The sequence below is a fragment of the Bombus impatiens genome, unplaced genomic scaffold (genome assembly GCF_000188095.3).
Source record: "Bombus impatiens unplaced genomic scaffold, BIMP_2.2 scf_1417, whole genome shotgun sequence".
NCBI lineage: Eukaryota > Metazoa > Arthropoda > Insecta > Hymenoptera > Apidae > Bombus > Bombus impatiens.
Genome location: NT_177836.1, coordinates 72,554 through 96,568, shown reverse-complemented (window position 1 = coordinate 96,568; position 24,015 = coordinate 72,554). Strand labels below are relative to the sequence as shown.

The window sequence follows — 24,015 nt, the reverse complement described above, 5'->3', positions numbered from 1 at the left end:
TCGATAAACAAGCGACGCGCACGCTTCTGTAATTTCGCGGCCATGCTAATACAGCCGCGGAAAGAGCAAGAAACCGAGAAAAGGGTGCGATGGAAAAAGAGGGAACGAGGGAAACGTCGAAACGCGTCGCCTTATATGGCCGGTGTGTTACTTTCGATTTTAGCCAACCGCGAGCGGGAAATCTCGCAGTGAAAATTGCGTTCGGTCGCGCTTTCAGAAGCGCGTTTTTTTTTCTTCATTGCGTGGCTGGCGCGTAAATAAGTATGCCTTGTATACCTTCGATACCTTCTCCGCGTAATAGCGCGTGAAGGAGAAACAGGGTTGCGTTGCAGTGGAACTCTTTGTTGAAACAAGATTCTAAACCTACTGCGATCCTTGAATTTTTATATTCCAATTTCGCTCTTGTTTCAGCAAACAGACAGTATTTGTAACGTTCGAAGAATATTCCATATAAGATTGAAGCGAGAAATCATGCACACCGACAACAGTTTACAAGGTCTTCGCGTTTTATTCAAGCCGCGTGGAAATATTTTTCGATATTAGGAAAATACAATTGGACTAAAAATAAGCGGGAATGTGATATATTATTCTAAACAATCAGACTAACGTTCTTATTTTTCTGGATCGCGTGACTAGGTTGTATAATTATCAAATAATCTGAGAATCAACCCGTATCGTGTATAATGATAAACATTTTTACCGCGGCAAAGGAAATACATAAAAAATAGCCATTTCAAAAGATAATTCTAGCTTAACGTTTTAATATCCTTGCATCGTTTCTCGTTTCGCATTTTGACTTTTATATCCACTTCTTATTCTCCTCTTATTCTCCTATCGGATAAATAAAATTCCGTTGTATCTATTATTTATGTTGAAACGCAACTGCAAAGAATACAGAGCTTCTCCAAAGATGCTGAGATCCTCTGAAAGACAGATGTCCGCTGTTTTCCAACCTTCCACCAAACAGTTCCAAATACGTAGCTCGCGTTAACAAACGCAGCACTCGTTGCAAAAATGAGAATGGTCGAGCGACTCATGAATATTCACCGAGCTTCGTTCCGCGTTAACATTCGAGTCGAGTAGTTCGCGACTGGATAAAACAAGATATACGACTACGACCCTTCGTACGTTCGACAAGAATATAACCGCGAACAGCTGTGGAAAAAGCGGCAAGAAATCGTGGCCGATTACGCAACAATGAAAGTTCATAGTCGTATTTCGTATCTCTCGGCCAGTGCAGAAGTTAATGACAGGATCGACGTAAGAAAAGGTTTCTAGTCGCTTGGGAAATCGCGCCGCGATTCTAGACTGGATTTACATGGAATTATATGTGCGATATGAATTGCACGTGGTCACTCGTGCATACTGGCTAATTTGATGAAATTACACGGATAAAACAAAAATAACAGAAATATCGAAAACGTTCTAAAAATTATTCCGAATCAGTAAAATTCTTCTAAGACACATTTTAATGCTTAAGGGCCTTACCAGATCATTACAAATGACCGGTTTCAAAATTTAACTTAAAATTGTGCACATTCATTGCAATTTCTTTCGTTCGTCTAACTCTATGTAAATTCTCATATTATTCGGTTAATCAATTTCTCAATTTTTGTCAATCTAAATTTATTATTACATTAAATCATTTTTGTTATTATATACGTACATATTTGTGTCGTTGTTTCCTTGTAAATATAATAAAAGGGAAATAAAATAATTTTGAAAAATCTATCGAAAATATCGCTCGATAAATTTGCTCTCTTAGATTACTGAATTTGGCGACGCGGCGAGAGAGTGGCTCTAGCGATTTGAATTCTGCGCGGCTATTACGCGCGCAATAACTGATATGAAATCGAAACTAGTATACCTTAATTAGATAGAGGGGAAACGTGCGTAGCGTTGGGCGCACCGAAAGCGACTCTCCCGTGGAAAGGGAAACCTCGAAATATCGTTCTATTAACACAGTGAAACCGTTTCATGGACGATATAATTGAATTTCGAATTTCACCCGGGAAACTAAGATTTCCTTCGCGTGATTCTGTGAAGAGGAAAGAAAATGAAGAAAATAAATCGCGTTGCTTTTTATGATACTTTCAGGGTTACGAACATCCTTATTTGGTTTATTGTTCTTATGTTCAGACTTTCTATCGGACCATTTAAGAATCTAGTTGTTCCTGTACGATAATTCGATAATTAATAATTATCATATGTATGTTTCCATTGGTTGGAAAAACCAATAACTCAAAACAAATAAATCAAAAACTCGTCGTTTCAACGAATTTATCTTCTAGTTCTAGCGCTGAAGCTAATATGTAAAATTCATCATATTTTTTTGGGAAATATTCTAAATCTCTTCTAGAATTTCTCTTTATCAGAAGATAAAAGCAAAGCCCCAATAGAAAGACGATCGAAAACTGGTTTCTCATTAGCAGGATTAATCCCAAGTTAATATTGCTATCTAATAATTATCATCTGCGTGTTCCCAGTAACTGAAGAAACAAAAAACCAAAAACTCGTCGTTCCAACTTTAGTCGTTTTAATGTTAAAGTTATCAAGAATAGAACAGGTTATGCCTAGATTCAGAAAGGCCACACGAAGATCACCGACTTGTACATATTATCAAAAAATCCATCTCCAACGACTGTGACCAGACAATTACAGTAGAATATCCTCTCCTATACTGCTCGACATACAGAAACCATCGTGCCTCAAAATCAACAATACTTTAGCAAGCTATAACATAACAATAACAAAGATAAATTGTTTGATAAACTGACAAACTGGCTAACTGAGTAGTTACTATAGTCGCTAATGGTTAAAGTAGTTGATGCGACTATAAGCAACCCAATTAACCAGTTAACTGCATTTGACGAGTGTATTCGTCGTCGCTTGCGTTTATTTACGCACCCCATGACCTAACCCAATGAGAGATTTTTAAAACTAAATAGTTGATTCTTCCATAGTTCCATAGTTTGACTGAAAACTTCCATAGTTGATTGGTTAAGAAAAAAGAAATTGGCATTTGCGTATTATTTCCGGAGTATTAGTAGTATTGTACAGGATGCTTTTCACTATGTCAATAACGATCATATGATCTAGAATATTTGCTGTTCTCGTGAAATAGAATCTTGTTTTCTAAAATTACGATAAAATTATAATAAAGTAACCTTATAAACCTCCTTCGCCGCAATATCGAACATTTACCATATTTCTTGTAAAATATTCTAAACCGTTTCTCTACAATTTCTCTCTGTCACAAAATAAAAAAGAAAGCTTCGGTAGAAAGACGATCGAAAGCTCGTTCCCTATAATTCGATCACGCCCCTGCTCTTCAACCTCCATTACTCGACAATTACAATACCCACGCAATCTCGAGCAACAGATTTTCTGCTCCGAATCTTTCGAAGAATACTCGTTGGCGTACTTTCGGCTTGTGGCGTATATTTAACACGTAACTAGCGTCGTTGCACGCGTGCTGCACAAGCGAATCGCCCCGGTTCGCGCGATTCCACAATGAGGGGCGCGTCGTATACTTCTCTCTCTCTTCTTCCTCTTATCTCGCAACTATTATCTTGTCTCTGTCCATGAGCAACGCGAGTTTCTCCAATCAATTTCAACGGCGATTCGCGTTGAATCCTGAACGAGCCTTCCAAGCATTTTACGCTATCGCTCAAGAGTCTAGATACCTGCTTACATTTGACAAGATACACTTTAATTATAAGATCACGAACGAATCATATTACAACGATTTATCCTTTATAATCAGCATAGCTACAGTAACGCACAAAAATATTCCGACACTTGTAGAAATCTTTTATGAATATGTGTATTCATTAGTATGTTCATTAATATATTCATTAATATATTCATTAATATGTTCATGTATATATTATACGAAGCATTCTGTAGTATCATTAACACCGTAACAAGACTATAGCTTGGATAATAAGTTCATTCACGTTTCCTTAAAAGAGTACATGGACATGTTATTACATTCATATAAATAATCTATCTATATAATCTATCGATATAATCAAAGAGTAATTCATTTATCCTATTTCTCTACAAATATGTATTTCATAATAAATTTCACAGAAATCTCGTATCTTTAAATCTTTTTAGATAATTTTATAACATCCTTGGAAATGATAAACTGTTCCAGTGTTCAAATACACTTTCGCGAATCGCTATATGTATGTAGTAGTAGATATACATACATACGAGTATATAGTAAATAGTAAAACATATTTTTGCTATCATTCTAACAGGTAATCTAGATTTAAAGCCATAATAAATACCATAAATACATAATAAGTATTAATTCATCGTTAATTTGTACACTCTGATAAAATGTTATTGTTACTACGAATCGACCAAAGTGGTCGGATATTTATGAGTAATAGTGTAGCTTGCCTTTTAATTGTTCGACGAAGAACGCGGGAGAGTCACGGTGCTCGACTCGCGTAGAATTCGAGCGAATATATCTCTGGCTTTCTCGTTGATCGAGGTCGGTTCGGTTGACAGCGATTTGCTTCGCGCGGGGTGTTCGAAAGGAAAGTGCAACGCGAGTAAAAAGACCGAAGGTCTGAAAGTTGAGTTTATTCTGTGCCAGTGTCGCCTGGTAATCGCTTATGCTTCCTAGTCATCGTGAAACCGAATATTTCCTGATCGATGCGCTTAGAATTCTTTTCACGTTCGTTTTGGAGAGCGTGATGAATTCTGACATGGAAATAATACACTTGTAACACTTATTTTATAATAGATTACAGTGACGAGTACATTAATAGATCATGGTAAATTTAATGTAATTTGGTTTATGACTATTAATTAATAATTTCTGATAATAATCTAGTAATTATTATTGAAACTATCGATTTAGAAGCCGATCTATATTAAATATAGATTTTATTAAACATTGTGATATAATTCTATTGTAAAAGTTTGTAATAATATCTTATTGTATTGTAAATATAAAGATCAATGAACTTTAAAACATAACGTGAAATTTATTATATAAAGCAAAAAGAAAATAATAGTGCTTCAAAAGTACGAGAAATGTATTTTTAAATACGCTGTTACAGAGAAAGAAATAGAAGTAAAACTTACAATATAATTAGTTGAGTAATTAGTATACGTGTAAGCGTTTCCCATTTATGTACTGGCCACTAAATATCGTGGATGTGTTTATGTAACGCACTACGTTGCAACGTTCAAGTATTTGTATAAAATCATTCGGAGAGATACGATCGTAAAAGTTAATGAGAAAAGTAAAATCGGAACAACGTAAATATTCGTCGACAGCAATAAATTGTTACGAATTAACATATTAACGTTATTAGTAGCAGTCAGACTTCGAAAATGAAATTATGAAAGATTATTAACGAGAAATTAATATAAAAATTTTTTTATACCTTATAAATATATTTTTTAAATCTCATCGGTTTTTACAGAACGAAACAATTTTCGTCGGTTTTTATGAAAAATAGAATGAAACGATTTTTTTCTGGACGAAAGAGACAGAGAGGAAAGGAGGAGATTTCAATGAGTGGATCGAAGCAACCTAATTCACTGTTGGTCGCTGTAATAATCAACGAGATACGTCACACGAGCGATTATAAATATTAATGAGTAAGGTCAGGAGAAGTTTCTCTAGCGACAAGCTTGCCATCCAACGAATCATAATCGAGTCTGATATCGAGGTCGTAATCCATATTAAGCTCACACTTTCGAATATACTTGTACATTATCGGTCGTGTGTAATGATACTAGTTTTTCTGTTGCTCCTCCTCGCGTTCCTGTACCGCTTTTTTAATGCTGAAATTTCCTTATTGATATGATTTTACATGGTTTCTTTTATTCTAGTAAGACTACTTCTTTAATATCCTTAACATTATTCTTTTTACTGTCTCTTTTTCTTGGTGACCTTGTTCTGCTTAAAATTTTTTTATCGTTATGAAATATTCCTCCTTAGTCTTCTTGCACTATTCTCTTTTTTACTGCTGAAATTCTTCTTCTTGCACCATTAACGCTGATTTTTATTATTACTATCTCCTTTTCCCTGCCTTTGCATCGCTTTTCCACTACCAGCATTTATAGTTTTAAAGTCCAATGTTCTTCCTCTCATTGTCGCTTTTTATGTTTCGATACTTCTGTATCGTGCACTTTTATTGCTGGAATTTCCTTCTCAAGGAAACTAAATACTCCGCTTTTTTACGATTGCCAAGAATATAAACTCCTATTTCTTTCGAGTGTCGTGGAATATAATTTTGTATCTAATTTAATAAAAACTCATACATGCATTCGATATGAAAGGAAAGTCTCGGTCATTTGTCTCCCTTTCTGAAGTGCTAACTTTCTCAATGATGAACGGAATTCCGGTGTGAGAGGAAGAGAATAATACCGGAGACTCATTCACTTCCGGAGGAAGGGAATTCGAGCTAGGTTCCGGTTTTCAAGGGTACCCTTTCCTTTTTGTAATCCATTTGAATATAAAGAAAAAATTTTTTGAAGTATTCCTGCTATTTAAAATAATCTAATAATTTTAATGTTCCTGGCTCAATCATGTTAATAAATTCAATAATAAATAGAAATTAAAGATATGTTTAAATGTCATCGAACAAGTAGATCATTATAAAACGATCTCTATAATCGAATACCAATTTACCAGGCTGATTTAATGAGCGAATTAAACCAACGATCTGCTCGTGTAATCTCAAGTAGTTTTTTAATAGCGCGTGACAAATAACATAATCGGAAATAAGTCAAATCATGCCCATTGCGAAATCATTCCCATTACAGTCAATAATTCAACTCACGCTACTAATCGGTCGATAGAAAGATAAATTGAATAATATCACTTATCAAATCAGACAGAACTTTCTATAATTTGTAAATTCCTAACTCTACTGCAATTCTTGAATTTCTATATTTCAATCATACTCTTATTTTAGAAAACTGCTTTCCTTGTCAATAACAATAAACGTTCAATAAATAATATTTTTGCAAGCTTTCAAATAGTTCCTCGCCTTCTCTGAAATCCATTTTTGAGTTGCGTCACTTTTGAAATACGTGTACCATATATTCTAACGTTAAAAAAGTTACAATTAGATTTAAAATAACTAAAGATACGCAGCGAAATTAACCCGAGTCTACACAAATGAAAAAAAGAAGATAAAATGTAAAGCAAAATGATATTTACCAAAACTGGAAGATATTGGAAGACATAGCAAACGAAGAGAATGCTGTAAATCGTTGATCTTCCGCTAGCTTCGTCTATCTGGACCCTCTTCTTTCGTAAACAAGCTCTACTGTTAGTGGATCCACTGGTGCACGATCCACTCGAAGGATCCCAATGTTGAGGATGGCATTCGAAGGCTCCTGAAGAATTCTTCGAACTCGTTTCCGATAGATCTGACACTGATTTCAGCAACTCGGCTTTCGGTGTACGACAGATGTTCCTGACCAAAGCCATAAGTAGGCTGATCACAGTCGTCATTGTCAACAGACAACGTAGTGAATTCATGAAAATTCCATATTTCAGAGAGATCTCCTGCGCTAGGAAGACGCAGAGATCTGGTTCGAAGTTGAGGACTCCAGTGACACCAACGCAAGCGCTGATCACGCTTAAACTGACCAGATGATACTTAAGATGATTTTTCGTAAGATTTAATGCTTCGTCGCCCATGCTTATCGCGGTGAAAATTGCGATTGAGGTCAGTGTCAGTTCTTGAAGGATGCTAGATGAGTTTAGCATCCAGACTAGGGTCGAGCAGAATTCTGTGAAATAAAATAATAATTATGTACTTTATTAATATTTCAACTTTAAGAGTCAAGGAATGAAAATTCTGTTTACATTAAATCTTATCTCTTTTCACTTATGCTTCCTCTTTTACCATACGTACCTACTTACACGTGTTATATTTAAATCTTCTCTCATTTTTACTTCATCCTATTTATACCTTCTCCCCAATCCCTTACTTTATTTAATTTGCTTTCTACTGCTCGTAGCCAATTAACTACCATCTCACTTTCGCTTCATTCTAACGCCTTCCCTGGTGCTCGAGTGACACTGGTAATTATGAAACCTTACGAAATTGTTTTATCGTGTAGAAAGCACAGGCAACGTTAAAAAAATCATACAAATTGTACTTTTTCGTTGTGCATTTTTACATAACTGTATTTAATTTATTTTGTGTAAGTATTTACAGTCCAATTAATCGTACAATGTATAAGCAAAGTTTCCTAATGTAATGATTTCAATAAAAAGATTCCTTTGCTCCACGCTTCTAAATAAAAGTTTAATACACAAAAGAATACTAAAAGATTAGAACGAGTTTTAGAATTATTTTGCCGAGTTTCCAACGCATCAATTACCTGTTTCCAAAGCTTTTATTATATTTAGAAAGAATGCATTTAAGGGATAAGATTGCCCCTGTCTATTCTCAAGCCTCTTTCAATCGCTTTCTCTTCAGACACTCCTATCATTTTCTCTTCCTACAATAATGATAGAGCAACAGATGCGTAACTTCTTGTTTCATTACCTCCAAAGTGATTAGTTGGCCGAATGAGAGTAAGAATGGCGTACAACAGCAATCCAAGCTGGTGAACCAAACTCTGCGAGAGAATGGCTACCGTGAACACGTCGATCTTCCGTTTCGCCGAGGATGGCTGGTTCTGATAAATCAGAAGAGACCAAGATAACAGCAGGATGCATATCGGAGAACCTACACAGGTGGGCAGCCATTCTCCTACCTCGCTTCGCATCTCTGAAATCAAAAGACAACGTCTCTTTTAATACCTATGCGAAAAGGAAAGAGAAAAATTAGCGTGCCTTTTTAACAGAAGATATAAATAATTCACATTTTAATAAGATGAAAGGAAAGTGAGGTGGAACGCCTATTCTCTCTGTCAAGGTTCTTTTCATTGACCCACGGGGAAAGTATAGAATTTACTGCCAGACTTAAAAGAGGCTTTTGAATCCTTTCAGGTTTGAATTTCTTGTAGTTTCTGCGAAAAATTATTTCTTTTTATTAACTGTTAGTAGACTGCGGATATTTGATTATATGAATAATAAATATACAGTGGCGAATAAAAGAAAGCCGAATTGATACTGACACTATAAATTTTAGTAACCTTTTGTATCAAGAATCTTTTATCATATTGATGATAATTACCTATTGCATAGTACTATTATATTTATTCGCTCTTTAATTAAATGTAGATCTAATTTGTAAAATTATAGATACCATCTCTACATGTATTATACTTTTCATACTTTTCATTTTATAAACTTTCTCTTCTCTGCCACTTTAATTAAAGACATGGGGCCCAAGTGGACGAATTGCGTTACTTATATTTTTGTGCTTACGTATCTTATGTACACTCTCTGCATTTTTGCACTTTCAAATTTTTACTAACAACTAGTGATTTCTTAATTTACTAATATTATCGATAAATTAGTAGACAAGATATGCACATGCGTAAACGGATATTTAATCGAAGATACGTGTACATATATAGAATTTACATTCGAATAAGATGAAAGGAAAGTGAGATGGAACGTCTATTCTCTGTTAAGATACTTTTCATTAATCCGCGGGGAAAGTATAGAATTTTCTATACGAGGCTTCTGCCAGGCGAAAGAAGATCGAACGAGCCGAAAAAAGAATCACTTCAATTCATCCAATTAAGTCTTTCACGCGAGGTAATTTCGCGCTAATCGTCCGTCTCGATCTCTACTCCCAGGAGGAGGCTCGAAACGGAACGAACTTTACAACCGGTAAAATGAAACGAGCAAACTATTCATTAAAATGCACTGGATCTGTCCCAGTTTACCAGAGGTGGAGAGATGATCTCGGATATTTGTGTGATTTTAAATTCGAAAATAGTGCCATAAAAGGCACAGGAAACATAAATTTAACAATCGAGGAAGATTAAAGATCGCATCATCTACTTCTCTCAATTCTCTCACTTTTCAATAATTTGGAAGCCAAATTTATCGATGAAGAACCAACTATCTAGGTCGTCTAACAATTTTCTATTATTTCGATGCTTTCCAATCCAACAAGTATCCTGCATGAAACCAATAGAATCATCATAACTAATTTCACGATACTCAGTATTTTCCAAATATTCAGGAATAGATGAATAGCAAGAATACGTATTTAATCCTGAAATCAGATAAATTTACTTGACGGTATATTGAATTTTAAAATCGCTTCTCTGCGCAAGACTTATCATGTTTCTTTTTTATTTTTCATTTATTTATTTGATTCTTCTCGGCTTTGAATGGTACGCCATACACCAATACTATTTTTCTTTCGTGCTATGATATTTATCTCTCTAGTTTTTAATACTAGCTTAAAACCTGTTAATTATCCCATTATATCATGTTTCATCTTCCCTGCAAACGAGGCTGGAACTTCCATGAATTTGGCTGAGAGATGACAACGAAATGACTGGAAAATGCCACAAGAATCGACGGATAGACAGAGACAGAGAGAGGAAATAAAAAAAAAAAGAAAAAAGGAAAACGCAAGGGAAATTACAGGTGGAAGGAAAGGCTGGTTTCCTCGGCTCGTTTCAGAGGTAAGGTTCTCGTCAGTGAGAGTGGCAATGCCTTAATCTCGATGAAAGCTCTCGCAATTAGCGTCGTACGCGTCGAATTATTACATCCTCGTGCTCGAGGAAGAATGGCGGGAATGATCGTTAATCAACGAAGTTATTATCGCGAGAAGAAGGAAGTTCTTGATTGGTTTCACGTAAAATGTCAACGATGGTATGAAAGAAGGATAACGCGAAGAGACACCGGGCAGATCATGATTTTTCTTCCTCGTTTCAAGTTCCAAGTATTCAGCCACGGACTCTGCTTCTTCTTTCGTCTCAACTCGGCTCCGTTTTGCAACTTTCTATTCCGCGTGCGGCTGTGGTCTAATTTATTATTGGAAACGAGTCGAATTTTAAAGGATTCGTTCGACATTTCCACCGAAATCGTTCACATCGCTGAACATTTTTCAGTCCATGAAATTTATCTTATTTTCATCGATTCTAAACAATTCAGTAACGAAAATCATCGATGATCATCGCGTTGAAAATCACGTTCACTAATTAACTAATCGACATGTTAAGGGAGTGTACGAACAATTTGAAGATACGAGCCAGGAAAAGATAACTTTAAAAATATTTTAAACAGCGTGGAGAGCAATATTCCCAAGTTGAGTAACTCTCTCTTTAAAAACGATGAAGTGTTCAACGATTAGTTGCATAAATTCCCAAGTTTTGCGCAAGTCGTGCTATTATCTTTTTTATCGTCGATATCACGTAAACTTCATAATTTTACCGGGTTTTCACCAAGTCAGAAATTTTCAACGATTGTTACGCGACGAGGAAATTTCACTTTGGAGCTGTCAGTCAAGCTGAGGCCTCTTCGAGGCAATTTCTTGGCGGAAAGACTTTACCGGGATCGCGGAGGTTTCCAAGAAAAGAAAGAAAAGAATCCCAGCGAGGAACGAATCGAAACACGCGAATATGAAGCAAATGGCTCGTGAAATCTTTCCACAGCCTCGGTTACTTTCTCGTGGTCCTTATCTCGTTGATCAAAAATTGTAAATATGTATCTTCCATCTCTTATACCTCCGAGTGACCGGCTAAATACCTTCTCCTCTATGTTAGTACATTAGTACACTGAAAATGGCAGGAAGGAAATAGCTGGAGTAAGGAAACATGAATGTTTCTCCGACTGACGACCACTATCACCCCTTCCACTGCTCAAGCCTTCCATCACTTGTCTTGCTAGCTATTCTACTTCTCCTCCTAACCCCAATCTTTTATGCTAAAGATTTGTATAAATTTTTATTTGTTTACCCTTCAAGATACGGATCTTGTCTATAGTGGAGGGGTAGCAACTAACAAATAAATTTCCGCTCCTCCCTCTTGCCTTTTGTAGGTTGCACAGAGAAGAATGTTGAATAGTATATGAGAATAGTTAGTAAAATTGGTACACTAAAAAGTGCAGCAAGGGAATAGCGGGAATAAGAAAGTAAGAAATTTGGAAGCAAAGAATGCTTTCAAAATTCTTATGTATTCAAAATAGCATGAGGAAGGTTGGAAAGCTTATGAGTCTCAAATGTTCGTAGAGTAGGTCTTACCTTTTCATATTGAAAATTTACGAGACTGTTAACATCATATTCATGCAACGTGCGATATTATAAGGCGGAAAATTTCGGTTATCCTTGTAAGAAATCGCTAAGGAGAACCGATGCAATAATCTTAATGCGTTAGTTGCGTAAGTAAATGAAGAAAATAATTAGCGAGGTGAAAATTTCAAGGAAATCTGGCTACTGGGGAGTTTAGAAAAATATTTGTATCAAACTTGATACAGGATATTTAATAATTCTTTCAAAGTATTTAAGTGTTGTAATATTTTAATATCACAGCACTTAATGATCGTCTTTCATACGTATGCCTAAATATCTTGTATATAATTAATTTATAATTAAAGTTATATAACGATGATAAATATCTCTATGTAATCATGCTTTTCTATTAATGAAAATGGATATCAATATTAACAAAAACACTTGTTTAGAATCAAACCTGTTAACGTTATAGAACAAAATTTATTATTATTGTTAGTGCGTGAAACTTGTTACTTGTAAAATTTCGTCAGTAATAATGTAGTACAATTATGCAAGAAGAAAAATTACGTCTTTTTTATAAGACCATTTTAAAAAATGCATTTCTATTACTAATAACTTGTAAAGAAGTAACTTTTAATAATAAAAACAAAAAGAATCCGATACCGGCAATTTTAATTAGTTTGATGGTTGTAACGTTTTAAGTGGCGCTTGGACAAAGTGAAATTAGATTCAAAGTAGAAAAAGTCACGGAAACCAGGTTAATTTTCCTTCTACTGATAACAATGTCGTTCGAAGGAACCAGTCTGAAGATCTTGTCTCCATTATACTCGGTTCTTTAGCTCGATGTGAACGTCATTCTTCCTGCTGTTTCTGCCGGAAGTAGGTTACGCCGAAGAAAGTCTGCAGAATCGCGCGTGTCTGTATGGTAATGCCATAAAAAGGATTTACTTTCGCAGGAATTTGGACAGATATCTCGAGATTTTCGTTTAGTTTTTTTTTAGAGAAGAAACATGTATTTCTTATTCTATTTTCTCCATCCTTTCACAACTGTGTCCTTTTTAGTCTGCAATAAAGACCGTTCTTTTATTATTCGTTAATAATATAGTTCTGTATAAAAAGAAGACGTGGTGTGCATTGCAATTTGAAAATTGGATTATGTTATAGAATTATATTAATATTATGGCAGAAATCTTACAAATCGTAAATTTCCAGTTACTAAGAAAAATAATAAAAACATTTGGCATTTATGCATTATAATGTTATGGAATTCAAGATCATGAAAATACATATAATATACAAAAATATATAAAATATCCAAAGTATATTTTTATTATAATATTACTTATGTCCCATTTCTTTGACTGTATTCGCAAAATACAACACATACATACAAATTTGAATAAATATCTGTAGTCTCACAATAAAACTTTCTCGTATAATAGTAACAGGTTTACTACTAAAACTGGTGAAATTCTACAAATTTATGAATCACAAATCACTTGATTATTGTATTTCACTGATTAAAATTCTGAACGAGAAGTCTATACGCTATACGTTACAACCAACAACTAATGGTTACTCTATTCACTTTTATTATTATCAACAAGTTATTCGCTAATAAATTACTGTTCAAGAGAGTCAATTTTACCGAAAAGAAATAGATCTATAGTTTAGCTAATAAATGAATTACTAAAGTGCAGTGTTGCGTGCACGCAAGTACAATGAAGCGTGAAAGGACTAAAATTCTATTTTCAGGGAAGCTAAACTTTTAAAGAACTTTAAACTTTTAAAGGAAAACTTGCAACTCTATTTTCGTAGAAAATTAAGTTTTCCATAGATTATCTAAAGAAAACGTAAAAAATTCCATTTCCGTAGAAGAAAGTTAAATTTTTAAAGGATTTAAAAAATAGACAAAAAAACGAAAGTCCAAAGCGCTCAGAATTCGAATTTTTTCGTTAAAAAGATAGAGCACCTAAAAAAATACCTCGAGGTTCATCAAGACCAGTTTATAGCCTAGGATACCTCCTGAAAACTTCAAATGTTCCTGTCGAAATGTTAAAAAAGAAAACATCCATCGAAGAGGCAATACAAGTTTAAAAGCCACCGCTTCCTAATCACATGGATCGCAGCACACACGGATAGAGGAACACGTTTATGACCAGCATGCCGGTCCATGGACTACGAGAAGCAGCGGTGAGAGGTGTGTCGTTCGATTAGACTGGAATGCTGGGAGGTGTGTAGCATCGAGCAAGGTCAGAAAAAACGCTCGTCGTCACGAAGCCACATGAGATCATCGAGGAAGACGTTAATATCTGCTAAGCCTGACCCTATTCTAACTGAGAGTCAACCGGTACCAACAAAATAAAATTCTTTTCAGAGATCTATGACTATTCTAATAAAATATCAAAACGCGAAAGAAGAACATTCTAAAGAGTGGATATTTGTTAGGCTTTTTACTGTTATTTTAAAGCTTGGCTACGAAAGGTGCGATAAATCTGAATCACGCGATCTCTGTCAATTTCTCCTGGTCGCGAAAGGCATCACTGGATAGCTTGTAGAAGTACATAGCTAACACTTGAATGCCATAAACGCGTATTAAATTTTTAGCAGCAATATCCTCCAAGCTAAAGATATCTTGGTATACGAGTTGGTGCAGCTTTTTATGGTAAATAGAAAGATGTGTCTGAATATTTAAATACTTTCTATAATTTCTATATGTAGAATAACGAGCATATAAGCGTTGAAAATAATTGTATAATCATAGTGTTCCAAAGTACAGGAAGTGTATTTTGAAATTCTATGGATAGTACAAAAAGAATTTAATATAATAAAGTAATTGAATTTTCGCATATACTACAGGAAACGTATACGTACATTTCTTCTAAGAAAATAATTAGACTACCAACTAAAGACTTAATCGTAATTCAATCTACATCAAAACCACTCTGCATTTCCTGCTAATTCTGTTACTCATTCGAAACTACTATTACATCGATAGTAATTTCCTCTATTTTTATAGGTTTTACGTAAACGAAAAACTTTTTTTTAAAGTACGAAAATTTTAAACCTGATATTTTTTAAATTCCTGACACCCACGAAGCACATGATAATTCTAAGCTCGTTTCATCTTCTCCGGAAAAGTATTAGCTTGAACTTTGCAATCAAAAATAACTTTCATTTCAATCCATCTTTATCTTCCCCCGCGTCGAATGTCATCGAAGAACTTGGTCGACCAATTCAACTTCCTGAAACTCCAATAGACGTTCCTGAATAGCGCAATTTATCGGTAGCCGTTCGAGATTCAATTCGAAGTATCACACGCAGCATTCGCGAAGCCAAGGGAACGGCAATTCCCGCAATTACCTCTAGTAGGATGAAATTACGTTTCATGATTGTGACCTCTGGCCAATTAGGTCTTCTCTGTCGAGCAATCAACCAGCCTACGTGAAAACGATATTTAGTGTCACGAGTATCATGCCCCCGGCAAAACTGGATGCTCTAACTCGGTCATGTGAAACTCTGTCGCCCACTCTTTCACGGTGTCTCCCGTTCCTCTATGCTTCTTTATCTCGCGTAAGGAATGCTCCCTGTCTCTTCTGGGGCTTGAAAAGGACTCTGGCCTCCACCTTGAAACCGTTTCTCACGATGGTTATGCGCGATCCACCCAACAGGAATTTCGTTTTGCCAGGTAAGACGAGAAGAGGCAAACGTATGGCTTGATCCATGTACGTACACGCGTACGTTTCTGAATTTGGTGGTTCAGGTGGAAACTGGTTCCCGGAGAATTTCTCTGTCGATTGGATGAATTAATGTATCGATAAAGAGTCGACTTGTTTTCAAAGGAATCTTGGTTTCGATGAACTCTTCGGACTTTCCGAAGAAAAATAAAAATACAGGTGAATCGAAGGATCGTGTACTAATTTCTAAAATCGCAAGCAGATAAAGTATGCAGCTGCCACGATGCGTTCAAAGATAATTCCAGTGAATTAAACAATTAGTTCTCAGAAAAATTTCTCCGCCGATTGGATGATTTGATGCATCGATGAAGAGCCGCCGTGTTTTTAAAGAAATCTTGATTTCGACGAACTCTTCGGAATTTGCAAAGAGAAATGAAAATGTACGGTATAATCGCCGACTGAAAGCTTGTCTTTCTGAAGAAGTTTTCATCTCGATAAATTCTTGCGAATCGCAAGAAGAAACAGAAATTTGGAGAAAATGACTCTAGCGAATTGTGAACCTGGTTTCAAAAATATTTCTCTGCCTATCGAATGCATTCCAGCATCTATCGAGTCAACTTCTTATCAAAAAGTTTTTATCTCGATCGAGTTCTCTCTTCAAAATTACCTACCAGAAGGAACACAAAAATACAACCGAAGATCCGAGGATCACGTATCAACTTCCAAAATTATAAGTAGACAAAGCTGAATGCTCAGAGACTGCGACATCAGCTCCAAGATAATTCTAGCGAATTAGAACCCTTCTAATTCGAGTTGTTGGCACCGGCACATGGGGTGACTGCATCGTGGTCGAAAAGTAGGTTACGAATACCGGCGAGAAAGTAACCGAGAACCGATCTGTCGTATCGTCGAGAAAGATTAGGCGCGGCCGGTTTGCATCGGCGATCACATTATCGGTTGAACGTGGCTTTGGCCACTTCGTTGGCCGTCTCCGAAGATTCAGGACGGCCTCTGTACGGCTTCGAGTGCCTTGATGCATCGATACTTTTTGTAGCTCGAGCCACCGTCAAGTACGTGCGTGCCAAATTCCATTCGGCCAAACGCAACCGCACTGTCTATGTTCCGCGTTGTTTCGAGGTCAGGGAAAAACGGCTATTTCGCGAACTAGGAATCTTCTCCACACATTATCGAATTTCTTCGGATACTTCTTGTGCAATTCCGTTAATATTATTAGCGAAATTTTACAAGTCACAACCTACAAATTAGAAATAAAATGAGAAAACTATGATAATCAGTTTTTGTAGACCTTTCCAATTTGAAAAGGAGGACTTAATACAATGTGGTTGAAGAAGAAAATAATAGCTGAGTCGAACTGAAAATATAAAGAATTGAAAAATAGCGGATAAATCACGAGAGTGTGTTATCAAAGACCCTTAGTATTTTAAAAAGAATATATCATCTCCCCTCCTATTTTTCTGTTTAAGCGTGCACATAAAATTATTTTACTGCCTTAGAGTAGCTATTCTACGGTAGAAATCGTATACCATAGAATCTTCGTTTAGAAAACAAAATTAACATTTGATAGAATAAGATTTTATTAGAATTGGATGATCAGGTGATTTGTAGTTCTTGAAACTTATATTTGTAAACTATAACGAGTAAATTATGTATATGTGTTATATGAGGGAATTTATTGACACAGTTAATTCAATCGTGTAAGACAGCTCTATTATACACGTTAATGAATGGATTGTCAAAATACTATGAAAAACGTAGTTAATATTAAAAAGCCAGAACTAAAATTTCCAAGGCAATTTAATCAATTCGCCATTACGACATCGTTTTACCAGAAAGCTCTTCAATTGAAGGCTTCTAATTGTAAATAATAGTAGATTAGTGAAAAAATTGTCCGTATGAATATTTTACGAGGTTGATTCGCTATTTACGTGGGACTGTACCGTAAGAAAAACTTGTTTCTGTCTCGTAATAGGAGCTAACAGGAATATCTGATTACTTCCTTGTTATATTCTTTGCGAACTACACACGATTATTTTTAAAGTTTCGCAAATCCAAACTACAAACCCTACGAGCCAACCAATTTAAAATCAGACCGAGATAAAAGGCTAAAGGAGTAATATCCTGCGAATCAGAATTCCGGAATACGACCGAATTAGAATTTCATCGCGGAACGAGCATAATTTCGAAATTATAGTACTAGGGTCGGCGTATCCGATTGAGGACTGCATTTACATTGTTATGCTCATTGAGCGAATTAATGCACCGTCCATAAGCTGACGCAAGGACGCGAGGCGATGTCCTTGATAATTTGCAAATCATTTCCGTTGTTAGCCAGAAATAATCGAAAACTAGGAAAGAAAAAAAATATCGGAAAAGGAAGATATAGAATAAATAAAAATAAGAGAAAATAATTTGGTACTCACTGCAGAGTGTCAGTGATTATGCGGAACTATCGTTGCCGTGGAATGCAACCGCATCGCTATTCAGAGCCTGCGGATGCGCGCGATCTCGATCAATCGGATCCTCGTGGCCGGTGCGACGCGATTTCTACGTTTTTGTTTCCGCCTCAGGCATCCTCAGCCTCCTCTGTTCTGGTCCAAGTACCGCGTGTTACGATTATATCAAAGATCGTACAAATTATTTACAGCTCGATGATCACTTCTAATTCAGGAAATGATACTTCTCTCTGTCACACTTTCTCTGATTAAACTTTACACTAGAACAAAAATACTCGAGTGCCCAATTTAAAGAATTGTAAAAAAGAGCAAGAGAGTAATAATTTTTTGAAAGAATAATTCCCGCCAAAACGCGAACAAATCGGTTTATGCACACCGATTGTCGGCTCTTGATGTCAACGCGGAGTACGAACACTGCGGAACATTTTTCCAAAAAACAAACTATCCAAAACAGTCACCGTATTTGTTTCGCGTATATCAATCGATTGGAAACTTTCACTGTTTGGGGTACCCTTAAAATTTCACTGGACCATCAGATTTTCGCTGCAATATGGGCACCGACCGTTAAATTAAATTTCCAATTAAATCGCCGATCTTTGTCTCGTGATCGACGACTGACCATTGACACGCATGAATGACAAGTGAAATTGTTTGAGCTGTCGTTAAACGTGGTATGTAAAGAACGGGCGCGTCTATACGATACCAGCTGTCGAGCGAGCAATATTGCCGCGAAGAAGCCCGGACCGGGACTGACTGGCCATAGGATTCATTTGGGTCAGCAGCACAACGTAGTATAGCGAAGGCAGGGTTCCGACTATACTATCTGTTACACGGCGAAGTGAAGGTGCAGTGCCGTGTGTTACTATAACGGAGCTATCCTCGCGGCGCGGTTCGATTCTTCTTGCGATCCCGCGATTTGACGCTCGTCCGTTTCTCGCGCTAATAACTATCACGTGAAATTCGACCAACTTTCATTAAAAGAAGAAGAAGAAGAAAATAAAGAAACAAAGAGGAAGAAAGATTCCACTATATTTTAGACGATTTCGTCATGTTACGAGAACCGCAGCGTTTATTCACCACGGTTCTGTAGTTGTTAAAATAAAGTTATATAAAACGAACAGTTTTTGTCTTACGTAAAGGTAGAACTTCGACTCAGACTCCTTTCAGATGTGCGAAGACTTGGGATGATACAGGAACGACGCAGGAAAACGAAGACACGGAGCTGACAGGAACGTAGTTAACATTTTATTTGTATTTTACTTCTAACTGTTTAACAAAGTTGCTTTGGCTCACTTCGACGAGTCATTATTTTTTAAAAGAAAAATATATATGTATATCATACATAACTGTCTCTCCCTTGGGAAAAATATTCTCTGCAGTCTCGCGAGGTATTTTCGATTTGTCACATTTGATCAGTCGATTGAACACCTTTAGGATTTGTAGTTAAGGGAAGTCTTCGGTTTCAGCTCGACGTAATAGGAATAATCGAGCTGCAAAACAACATAACGATTATTTACAAAGGCTCTTTTAAAGGGGTAAGCGTTTCCTCGATATAGGATTGGACATAGGGGTTGTTTCCCAGCTGCCTTCGCAGTTCCATTGTCTACTAGATCCCATAGATCGATCATCTGACACTCTGCTTGCCTGAAACGCAAAATTTTTATTTGTAACATTAAAAAAACATGCTTATTAATTTCATTGAGTTTCAAAGTTATTTCATTACAGGTTTGCGAAACCAAAGCACAGCGATTCCTCCAACACGACGTATCCAACTTGAAGATTTCTCAGAGTGAAGTACACGGATGTGACATCTTTTCTGCTGAAGATCTCGTAAACTTTCATCGTCCGATCTCTAGAACATAAAACCGGTGATAATAAATACCAAGGCAGATGTAACGATCCAGGGAATGGCAAGCTTATGCACCTCATCTCTTTGCTCTCGTAGTAAGGGTTATTGACTATAGGTCTTCCCGTCGAGAGCATTAAGTTTGCCATCAAAGACATCTTGCCGGCGAACACAGCGTGTTCTGGCGTGTTCTTCTTGATCCACTCGAACAGTTCCTCTTGCTCGATGTCGCTGTACTCGCCTTATTACATATATCATATTTTTATATGATGAAAGATTAGATAATAAAGAGCTTGTTTATTAACCTTCGGAGGCTGGACCAATTTTGACTCACGCGGATAATTCACAATTATTACTTTTCATAAAAATTATACTTATATATCGTTACTAATCTGTCAAACTATATGAACGATTTTATTTGTTAAGAAAATATATTTGTTACTAGACTACGGATTATTATGCATTTATATCTGTATTTACATTATTTATTTCCTATATGTTATTTCATATATGTTTTTTCTTGTCATAACTTTTAATAGGTAAAATAAATTTCTATAGAAGTTCTATTTAATTGTGCTCATGAAAATATAAATTTGCATAAAAAAATTGCAGTCTAGTTACCACGTGCAGGTAAGAAGCTTTTTTTAGTGGGTATTTCGCTTTTTTTCGTTAGGAAATAAAATACGTATTTAAGTAATGAAATAGTCTGTAAAAGTTGCGAAGGTCGACAACATCAAGAATCACAGTTTAGTTGTAATTTCTTTTTAACCAGTTTACGTTATTAAATTCTATTGAGTTCACGTTGTAATTATGAAAACGAATTTCAAAAAATCCTCTTTTATCTAGATCTTACAATGTTATTCAATTCGAAGAAATTCAGGCATCATAGATAACCATCTTCTTTTCAATTAAAGGAATATTGTCCGTACCTCACGAGTTTCTACAATATATCTGTTATATCAATATATTTTTTGTAATTTGAAAAAATAGTCTTGTTTTATTTATATTTTTTAATAATGTTCTTATACATTTTTACACACTATTTCATTGCTTGATCGTTAATTATTCCGCAGAGCCTGATAATTACCTATGATACTTCGTTCTTCCTGCAGTCTCTCTAATCCATGATAAGACATCGCGGATATCAATAGGAGAGTAAGAGCAGTCTTAGTCATCTCGTTCTTCAAACCAAGCTTTTCCAAGTATCTATTCGCGCAAACAGTGCCGGCTATTATACAGAGATGGGGGTTCATGAACAGCTTGAGTCTCATGATGAAAACTGCCATGATGATAAAAGCTCCGGTCTGCAGGCCGTTGTAAGCCATATCCGCCTCTATGCATTTAGGATATCCTTTGATTTTGTAATTCCTATACCAGAAATAGACCGCCAGCATTCCAGCCAATATAGCAGACGGCAGAAGTAACGTTTTTATAATCGCTTCGAAGCTTCTGTATTGGAGGAAATCGAATTCGGGAGAGCACGTGTACAGCATCGTATGGAAGTCTTTGTAACTGGTCAGTTTCGCTTTGAGTAAGTCGAACACGTGCGCGTTGTCCTCGGATAACGAGGCGGAAAACGATTCTAAGTACAGCGTGCATATAATTGTCAGAACGATCTCGAGAATCGTTTGGAGCTTTATGCCCATGAAATGAGTCAGCTTCTCCGTTAAGCTTACAACGTTACTGATGAGTAAAAGATTGAAGTACAGAGAATACAGCAAGGGGAAACCATCTGTGATTCCAGTTGCTAATAAAATTGACCAACCATGAACTTTAAAAATACATCTGTAAAGGTCGTTTGGAATTATTTTCATCCATTTTAATATCAATAGAGCAACGACCTGCGTGGTGAGTACAAAATGTGAAAATTGCCAGCAACATAAGCTAATTACCGTCGCTATACCCATTTTCTGAAAGAAATAAATTGTTTGTTACTTCATACAGAATATGTCAGTCCTGTGAGTGTTTAATATTTCTCAACACACCTGAAGTAAATCTTTGGGCACTTTCTGAGGATCTTGCAAAGTACCCTCTCTAATAATCAGTGTCAACCTATACATTTGAGAGAGTAATACAGGGTATGCGAAACTTTCTCTCAGCGGTGGAGTCCATTGGACACGAGTACATTCGTTATGATTATAAAAGAATAGAAGCACTGCTATGATTCCACTACTCAAACTATTACCAAGGAAGGCAGCATAGTAGAACAGTACAGCTGCCGTAAATATAGTAAAAATCCAAACGATTTGTAAGTAAAAATAAACTGGAACACCAAGACCCTCGCAACTAGTCACTGGTGGCAAACCTTCTCCTCTTTCTATCTGAAAGTGATTCTTTTCTAGTTCTTCCGTAGGAAGTGACACACATTGAATTTCTCAATGCATACAGAGTCTGTGTACCAAATATTCTTTATGTATTATTATAGTATTTGACTCTGTATACAGTTCTAACAAACATGAATCTCACTTGCCAACACTGCTCTATGGATATAATCCCCAGATTCTTGGCACAATGATAAAGATATCCAGCTACCAGCTGCAAATTATCAATTATGTTTTATACAAGTCGATCTTCTTAACCCTGCTACGACCTTAAAATTTTTATTTTCCTATCTTACTTATATTTCAATAAACAACAAGACATCTAATGTTTTGAAATGAACTTTAACATAACCATGGCATAAGACATTTTATATTTTTTAACCATAGAAAGACACGATTATAGCTCTCTTGTGCAATTTAACTAATATCATACGATTATAAAAATATGTTAGATTAAAGTAGAGATTAAGTAAATCAAGACTAGATAACCAATTATATATTGGTACAATAAAATGATTCAAGAATTATTGTACAAGAGAGTCTAGATAAGAAAATAACTGGAAGGACGCAGCAAAGTTAACCTAACCAAAAAATAGATTCATCGTCGAATACCGAATAGAGAATAATACCTCTGGCAACAAGCTATACTTTCTAGCTGCATTAATAATGTTTCCATATTCCGAGATATTATCATGGCTGATTTTTCTAAGTCCATCCATGAACGTTTTCGATTCCGCGATAGTCTTGTAATACGAGTAATACATCCCCTGAACAGAAAAAAAACAAAACATACCTGTTATCTTCGTGAATAATTTGTCAGTTTCTCGAAATCGTTCGAATCTCGTACCATTTCCGTGCGGAAGGACATTTCTCTCTCGATTTCGGACAGATGCGAGAAATGCCGGTCATTTTCGAACAGCGTCGACACATGCCACCAATGGAAAAAGCCAAATGCCAAACCTGTCACGGCACACGAGATGATTTTATGATAACGCTGACCAGGAAACCACACCAATTAGCCTTTTTCCTTCGCAAGGAGGCTTGTACCTATCAAATCCACCGCTAACTCGTACAAATTCAATGGTTTACGGCGTAATTTTTCGCCGCTTTTACGCTTCCTGTCACTTTCTGTCGCCATCTTTAAGATCCGACTAAATTCAGTCACGTGACTGTATAGAACTATTTGCGCGCCATCGATCGGAAATTTCAAAATGCCTGTCGATCGGTCAAAAATTAGTTTGACTTTAATCGATTTTCTGATAAAGAAGGTTACAAGGAGAATGTCAACTTTAATTTCAATCTCTTAATAAAGTTATAAAATGACTATGGTAGGTGTTTATGTACGTGCGGCATGTATATTAAATGTAGAATATGTCAATAATAGTGGTAGAAATTTATGCGTAACTAGCTGCGGTTTGTTATTAAGGAAATTAATTTACTATGTATTTATATTGTTAAATTAGTGTTGCATGGTGAGATATTGAGGATTTTGAAGGTTATTTAATTTTCTAAAACGAAAATGAATTTCCCTTGTGCGAGGCAGTTTCTACGGCCCTGGAT

At 36.0% G+C, this 24,015-nt stretch overlaps 2 protein-coding genes and 1 long non-coding RNA gene across 6 annotated transcripts in view; 1 reads left to right on the top strand and 2 right to left on the bottom strand.

Moving 5' to 3' along the window:
- The window catches only part of LOC100744985, a 28,354-nt gene extending 9,309 nt beyond the window's left edge, over positions 1 to 19,045 (bottom strand). For 3 of the 4 annotated variants that reach the window (XM_003493943.4, XM_012392394.3, XM_003493942.4), the window contains exons 1-3: positions 18,256 to 19,043; positions 8,541 to 8,765; positions 7,199 to 7,776 (exon numbers count right to left, since the gene is read on the bottom strand). In XM_003493943.4, coding sequence (XP_003493991.1) covers positions 7,199 to 7,776; positions 8,541 to 8,763 — 801 coding nt within the window. In that variant the 5' untranslated portion in view covers positions 8,764 to 8,765; positions 18,256 to 19,043. Of the gene's footprint in view, positions 1 to 7,198; positions 7,777 to 8,540; positions 8,766 to 18,255 lie in introns of all 4 variants that reach the window. The other variant, XM_012392393.3, reaches the window with a different exon arrangement.
- Positions 15,725 to 20,446, top strand: LOC117152393. Its single transcript, XR_004462772.1, has 2 exons — positions 15,725 to 15,825; positions 20,014 to 20,446. It is a non-coding gene; the product is annotated as an uncharacterized LOC117152393 (long non-coding RNA).
- LOC100744271 (C-mannosyltransferase dpy-19) lies at positions 19,512 to 23,649 on the bottom strand. Its single transcript, XM_003493936.4, has 9 exons — positions 23,503 to 23,649; positions 23,303 to 23,415; positions 23,085 to 23,222; positions 22,601 to 22,669; positions 22,120 to 22,455; positions 21,222 to 22,044; positions 20,213 to 20,375; positions 20,012 to 20,140; positions 19,512 to 19,932 (listed from the first exon to the last, which is right to left on the bottom strand). The coding sequence occupies exons 1-9, from the start codon at positions 23,591 to 23,593 to the stop codon at positions 19,719 to 19,721; spliced, it is 2,076 nt and encodes a 691-aa protein (XP_003493984.1). The 5' UTR covers positions 23,594 to 23,649; the 3' UTR covers positions 19,512 to 19,718.
- Positions 23,650 to 24,015: the final 366 nt, after the last annotated feature.